General features: G+C 36.6%; 1 protein-coding gene across 2 annotated transcripts in view; it reads left to right on the top strand.

The window, feature by feature from the left end:
* Positions 1 to 7,857, top strand: part of OXSR1 (oxidative stress responsive kinase 1) — a 97,920-nt gene that overhangs the window by 59,998 nt on the left and 30,065 nt on the right. For both annotated transcript variants that reach the window (XM_030812115.1, XM_003256863.3), the window contains 3 exons: positions 1,683 to 1,792; positions 3,923 to 4,024; positions 4,685 to 4,818. In XM_030812115.1, the coding sequence (XP_030667975.1) occupies positions 1,683 to 1,792; positions 3,923 to 4,024; positions 4,685 to 4,818 (346 nt within the window). The remainder of the gene's footprint in view (positions 1 to 1,682; positions 1,793 to 3,922; positions 4,025 to 4,684; positions 4,819 to 7,857) is intronic.

The raw sequence follows: 7,857 nt of genomic DNA, 5'->3' as shown, positions 1-7,857 counted from the left end.
CGTAGGCTCAAGCAGTCCTCATACTTCAGCCTCCCAAGTAGCTAGGACTACAGGTGCCTGCCACCACGCCCAGCTAATTTTCTATTTTTTGTAGAGATGGGGTCTCACTGTGTTGCCCAGGCTGGTCTTGATCTCTTGGCCTCAAGTGATCCTTCTGCCTCAGCTTCCCAAAGTGTTGGGATTACAGGAATGAGCCACTGTGCCCAGCCAAGATTATTGTTTTTTTTTTTTTTTTAATAATTCTAAGTACATTCAGACGAGATTGTTTTTAAAACTGTACTGTATAGACTTGCTATTTTTAAACTGTACTGTATAGACAAGCAATTATTTCAAATAATTGTTTGAAAATGGCAGAATTCATAGACTTCTGAATCTGGAATTTTAAAGTTTGCCATGCTAAAATTATCCTTCTCACGATCGGATTTTCCATAATTTATTGTATTTTCAAATTTATTTCTATTTTCATAATTTCTATTTTATAATTCTATTTTCAATTTGAAAATAGAATAAATTATGGACAAATACAGACTCACTTTACATAATGCAGAGTATTCTGGAATGGACACAAAACAAAAGGGGAGTCAGAAAAGGTGTATAAAAGTTGGATAAGGTGTGTAAGAGCCTCACTATATTAGTTAAAGTTCTTTTGGTTGTATTGGAAATTATCACTGGCTGACTTAACAAAGCAGAAATTTTTGAAATACACTAGGAAATACACAGAATAAAAAAAATCTAGCCTCAGAATGGGCAGGAACCCAGTTGTGCTGGTGACCTTCAGGATGCTGTTAGCATGGCTCAGCTCCAGTGACCCTTAATTTCTTTGTCTTTTCATTCAAGCTTCACATTTCTAGGAGACTAAGATAGGCCTACCTTGGATTAAGGTGTCTAACCCTGGCTCAAATCAGGTATGCCCAGGGGTCAAGGTGAGGGAGTACAGATACACAACCAGGGCTGTTTACAGAAAAGGGGGGATCATGGTGAGGCAGGCAATCCTCCTCATCAGTGACTGGTACTTTGGCTTCAGTATTGTGGGATAAAATCTTTGTAGAGAAAATCCTGAGGCTTAGAGAGGTGAACTAAGTTTACCAATGTCATACATCTACTAAGAGGTGAAGTTAGGATATGTATTTAGAATTATGAACTCTGATTTGTTTGGGGCTGAGTTCTTGAGAGCTCTTTGAATACTAAGCCAAAAAGGCTGGATTTCATTCTGTAGGAGTTTCTGAACTGAAAGGGCCATGTCAAAGTGATAATTTAAAAATGAATGGATGAATGAATCTGATAGTGGTATGTAGAGTGGATTAGAGCACGGGGGAAAATCTGAGAAGATGATGATATGTTGGGGTGGAGAGGAATGGAGTGAGGCACCTGCTAAGCTATGTCTTTTTTGTTTTTTTATTTTGTAAAGATGAGGTCTCCCTATGTTGCTTAGGCTGTTCTTGAACTCCTGAGCTCAAGTGAGCCTCCTGCCGTGGCCTCCCAGAGTGTTGGGATTATAGGTGTGAGCCACTACTGTTCCTAGTCTAAGCTATGTCTTAATTTAGTCAAGAAGGTCAGCAAAAAGATAAGAAACTATGATGCTTTTTATTTATATATAGGATGGTCACTACATTATATTGTTTTCCTCTTCATTTATGATAGTTGATGCACTTTAAATACCTTGCTGTTGTATTCTATTTCAGACTTTGGGGTTAGTGCTTTTTTAGCAACTGGTGGTGATATTACCCGAAATAAAGTGAGAAAGACCTTTGTTGGCACCCCTTGTTGGATGGCACCTGAAGTTATGGAACAGGTACTGTGTCTTTTTTCTGTTTTAAATGGGTTAGGGCTTTGTTTTGAAACTCAAAAAACTTAATAGTGTTTGCTTTTCTTTGGCATACCAGGTTAGCTTTGGGAAACATGTCCCCGTTCCTTGGTTAGGATTTTAGTCTACCCTTGAAAACAAAACAACAAAAACTCTCTAGAACTTTGCAAAGGATATATGAAACTCAGGAATAATATAATTGAGGTTTGTTTTAATAATTTTATTAGTACAAATTATACCAAATTTTACATACAGATTTATTGGTTTAATGATTTCTAAATTATGTCCAGTTTTGTTTCCTAAGCCTCTGTATAGTTATTTCTAGTTCTTAATAGATGCTTCACATAAATGCCTTATAGGTATATCAAACTCAGTATGCTACAAACCGAATTCATTTTTACTCTGTTTTAATCACCTGTGTTCACCCTGTTGGTGAGGGAAGGATTCCCACTGTAAAGTTATGGGAATGGCTGAACATACAACACCTGACACTGGACAGATGAGATTGGCAGCTGTCGATTAGTCATATATACTCACAGCCTAGGGGAGGAGGATAACTGCATGCCGTGCAGGACCAGCAGAGTTGTACTGATTAACAGAATGAACGAGAAGGGGCTTTGGAGACAGGCTTTGTAGTACCAGGAGATTGCAATGCCCCTTGGTTTCCTTGAGAAGATAAGACTGGCTGACAGGGAACCGAAATCTGCTTCTCAGGGGCAAGCAGGAACTGTACCTGGTCGTTTGATAAGGAGGATTGTTAGGCTAGGAGACATTATCTGCAAGAGCAGAGTGGGGAGGGGAACTTCTACTTAGGTCTCTAGAGGCCCTTCAGTTTTACCAGATGGCAAGGCAGCACATACTATTGATCCTTAATTTTAGGTCTTACACACTACACACTCCCCAAACCTATTTCTCCCATATTGCTTAGGATAGAAAATTAAAATTTATAGCCATGTAATGTGCTGGTGACAGTGTATAAGTAGAGAAATTTGGCAACATATTCACTCTAAAAAGTTTAAAAGTATTCACAACCTTCGTAACTTTTTCATTATAGAAATTAAGGTGATAATACCATAATACAGATCCTTTGGAAAACAAAAAAGCTACCCCACTGCAAAACATTTTGTTTTGATTCTTTCTAGTATTTTACTGTTTGTAAAAGTTTGAGGACGTATGAGCAATTTTGTGTTTTTTTCTTCATGTTTTATCACAAATGTTTTTTATATGTTCACATAGAATTAATAAATATTGCTTTTAATTGACTGTAATTTTTAAAATATACCATACTTAACAATTTCTTCACTGTTGGTGAACATTCAGGTTGTCTTTATTTTTTTGTATTACGAAATATATTTAGATTTTGCCTACATTATTTTATTGGTTTAAAGCTTATGAACACTTTCATTGTTCTTGGTACACATTAGAGGTAGCTTTTTTGTTTGTTTATTTTTAGAGACAGAGTCTTGCTCTGTCTCCCAGTCTGGAGTGCAGTGGTGCCATCATGGCTTACTGCAGCCTTGAACTCCTGGGCTCAAGCTAGCCTCCCGAGCAGCTGGACTGCAGGTGTACATCACCACTCCTAGCTAATTAAAACAATTTTTTTTTTTGTGGAGATGGGGTCTCACCATGTTGCCCAGGCTGGTCTTGAACTCCTGGCCTCAAGCCCACCTCATCGTCCCACCTCAGCCTCTCAAAGTGCTGGGATTACAGGCAAGAGCCACTGTGCCCCGCCTCAGAAGCTAACTTTTTTTTTTTTTTTGAGGCAGAGTTTCGCTCTTGTTGCCCAGGCTGGAGTGCAATGGCATGATCTTGGTTCACCGCAACCTCTTCCTCCTGGGTTCAAGCGATTCTCCTGCCTCAGCCTTCCGAACAGCTGAGATTACAGGCACGTGCCACCATGCCCTGCTAATTTTGTTTTTTTTTTTTTTTTTTTTTAGTAGTGATGGAATTTCTCCATGTTGGTCAGGCTGGTCTTGAACTCCCAACCTCATGTGATTCGCCTGCCTCAGCCTTCCAAAGTGCTGGGATTACAGGTGTGAGCCTCCACGCCCGGCCAGAAGCTAACTTTTAGAAGTCCTTTTATGCTGGTAAAAATAATCATGCAAATCTGTTTTGCAGGTCCGAGGTTATGATTTCAAAGCTGATATTTGGAGTTTTGGAATTACAGCAATTGAATTGGCCACAGGGGCAGCTCCTTATCATAAATATCCACCAATGAAGGTGAGGCTTGTATTCCAAATACTACCCCAGCTCAAGTCCCAATTCCTTTTCAGAGCCATTTGCCAGTCTTTTAATTTTTTTTATTGTGGTAAAATACACATAACATAAAATTGACCACCATCTTTAACCATTTTGAGTATATAGTTCAATGGTATTAAATGTATTCATCATGTTGTGCAGTTGTCACCACTATCTGTATCCAAGCTCTTTTCATTTTAAAACTGGAACTCTATACCCATTAAGTAGTTAACTCTTGATTCCCATTCTTAGCCCCTTGGCAATCACTTTTTGTCTCTATGATTTTGACTACTCTCAATACCTCATATAAGTAGAATCACACAGTGTTTATCTTTGCATGGCTAGCATAATGTCCCCAAGGTTCATCCATGTTGTAGCATGTTGCAGAATTTTCTTGCTTTTTAAGGCTGAATAATATCCATTGTGTGTGTGTGTGTTGAGACGCTAACCATCTACAGCATATTATTTATGTGAAATACACGTAATAACTCTGGGTTTTAAACAACTGATTCAGATATGAACTTACAGAAAATAAAATGTTTGTGTGTTGGTGGGGGGATGCCTATATTGAAAAATCTTGACCACAACAGTTAAACTTTACTGAGTCATCACAAGTTTATAGTATATTGAAAATTCTTGCAGGTTTTAATGCTGACACTGCAGAACGATCCTCCTTCTTTGGAAACTGGTGTTCAAGATAAAGAAATGCTGAAAAAATATGGAAAATCATTTAGAAAAATGATTTCATTGTGCCTTCAAAAAGATCCAGAAAAAAGGTAAAATATGAGAAACAGTCTACTTTTCTCTCTAATAAAACATTGTGAGAAGTCTAAGAGTCACATACTCGTATGTACAGGAAATTATTTTCAAAAGAACTAAATATAAACTTAAAAAAAGTATACAGAGACCATTATACTGGATTGGAAATGAATTGATTTCTACCTTCTTTGTAGTATACAGTGTACCCTTAATAGTTCAGCTTTTTCCTTGTTAATTTCTTATAAAGTTGTACATTGTGAATTCTGTATTAATAAATGCCAAGTTAGTGGAGAGATTTGTTTTTAATTTGCATTTAAAATTTATAAATGAGTGTCTTAATGCCATTTACAGTATTAATAAAGGAAAGACACATAGAAAATTTATATTTAGTGTCTAATAATCATACTTATTTCCATGTTAGAAAGATATTTTAGTAAGTGGACCAAAAATTCAAATAGCTTCCTTATCAATATTAGACAGATTGAATGACAAGTGAGGAAATAAATAAGAACATCCGATATGTGTAACTTTATGAATTAAGCAGAATCGTAGAATGGTGGGGATCATTGAGTACAATCTTTTATTTTTGAGGTCACTTGATACTTAGTCATAGGAGTAGGACTTGAATCTCAAAGTCCTGATTCCTAACTTAGGGCTCTGTTCCCTCTGAATCTTATTTGTCTATTTCACATATATATTCCACTCAGCTTCTTAGCACTGAGTTCTTTAATTTTTGTTTCTCTAAAGATCATTAAAAGGGAAAGACTTTGATGTTCTTGATCACATCTCTAGTATATGTAATAGGGTTTCAGAATTTATTATTGGAAATATTGGAAAGGGTAAGAAAAACAGGTAGCAAGATTTATACCTGTGTTTTTATAATTTTTTTTTCTGTTTCTGAGTAAACAGTTAAAAAAGACAGGAAACACTTTTTTTTTTTTTTTACCAAATTAGTTGGTTAAAGGAACAAAATTATCTTGTTACAAATACCTAGAAATGCCAGATAAAATCTATCCAACTTAGAGATTCTCAGATGCCAGAAATAATGAGGACGCCCTAAGTTAAAGAAGAAATATTGTGAACTAATCCTGTGGCTGTCTTCAGTGGGTCACTATTCATTCTGATAACTTACTGATTTGGATGTGTAACTCCCATGTGAAGACTGGAATTGAGATCTTGGGTCCACCCAGTGGGGAGTTTGAACTGAGATTCTTCTTAAAGCTAAGAACTTCAGATGTCTGTATCCTTAGTAAAAGGATAGACAAGAATAAAAATTGTCATCACCAAGAGACAACAAAAACCTCTCCTGAATAATCAAGCCCTTCAACCTGGACATTCCACAGGTTTAGAGTCTATACTACCTGTGTTATCCAGGAACCCACAGGATTAGAAAGTTAAAAAAGCTTCACCAAATCACTTTTTATTTTTGACGGAAGTAGTCACAGAGCTGCACTGGAAGAACACTTTCAAACTCTAGCTCCCATTGGATTCCTGAGCATAATGCCCCACTGTAATAAGGTCACAATCCAAAATTAAGAAACACACAGTGAAACAATGCATTATGAACTAGTTAGCAGACACAAGGAGAAGGATTAGTGCTCCAAAAGATTTAGGTAATGCAGTGATAATCTGAAAAGATATAAAATTAAGTATATTGAAAACAATTAAAATTGTAAGAGAAGAAATCAGACCCACAAGAAAAGACTGTGACTGTGACAGAAGAACCAAATAGCAATGCCAGAAATGAAAAATACAGTGATTAATGTTTAAAACTTTCCATGAGTGTGAGCTGGACTTATTGACTCACTTCCGATGAGTAGAGTATGAAAAAGGAAAAATAGCAACTTTTCAATGCACCTCCTCTACCCAATGACCAAGATTAACATCACTATTAATAATACATTGATAAGACTGATGTACCTCTTGATGTGGTGCAACGAGAAGGGCATATAACCTGTGAGATATTCTTCCTCCAAATCCGTAACTTCGGTCTATAATGAGAAAACATGAGACAAACCCAAATCGAGGAATATGCGGCAAAATACCTGACCAGCACTCTTCAAAACTGTCAAGGAAGAGAGACTAAGAAACTGTCACAGATTGGAGGAAATTAAGAAGACGTGAAGACGGAAAGCAACAGAGTATCCTATACTAGATCCTGGGACAGAAAAAGGACATTAGTGGAAAAACTGGAGAAATGGAATGAAGTCTGTAGTTTAATTAATAGTATTGTACCAGTGCTGATATTTTAGTTGATTTCTTTATTATTATACTGTGGTTATGTAAAAGGTTCACAATAGCAGAAGGTGGTGAAGGGCATGTAGGAACTCTGTACTAGCTTTGCAGCTCTTCTGTAAGTCTAAAATTATTATAAATCTTCAAGAAAACTGGAAGCTATAGAAAATCTGTTCAGTTTGTAAACCAAAATTAAACTTTGTTTAGAACATTGCTAAGTTAAAGTAACACGCAGAATGGACTGGTTAAACAGAACAACCAATAAAACAAAAAAGAGATTATTTACTCATCAAGTACCAGGCACTGTGGTAAACACTTAACGTATATTGTTTAATTCTCACAGTAATCCTTTGAGGATAGCACTGTTATTTTCTTTATTTTACAAATGAAGAAACTGAATCACAGAGAGGTTAAGTAACCTCCTCCAAAGTCACACAGCTAATAAATGGTGGAATCAGAATTCTGACCCATGCAGTCGGTCTAGAGTTAGCCTGTTTTAATCAGACTACACTATACTGAGGAAATTGCTCAGAATGTAGCACAGAAAGATCAAAGAGGGAATATGAAAGAAATATTAACATTTGGAGGGTAGACTGAGAAGGTTCAGTATGTTTGTGTGTATGCACATCCACACACACACACACACACACACACACAAATGTACATATACATATACATGAACTTACCAGGAAAGACTAGAGAGAATGTAGGAGAAGCGATATTCAAAGAAATAATGGCTGAGAATTTTCCAGAGTTGATGAAAGACCTATATTCTCAGAGTAAAGAACCATCCCCCCAGAATTCCAAGCAGTGTCCCCCTT

This window comes from Nomascus leucogenys, chromosome 4 (assembly GCF_006542625.1).
Source record: "Nomascus leucogenys isolate Asia chromosome 4, Asia_NLE_v1, whole genome shotgun sequence".
Classification (NCBI taxonomy): Eukaryota; Metazoa; Chordata; class Mammalia; order Primates; family Hylobatidae; genus Nomascus; species Nomascus leucogenys.
The sequence above is the reverse complement of the archived record's forward strand: the minus strand, read 5'-3'. Positions and strand labels throughout refer to the sequence as shown.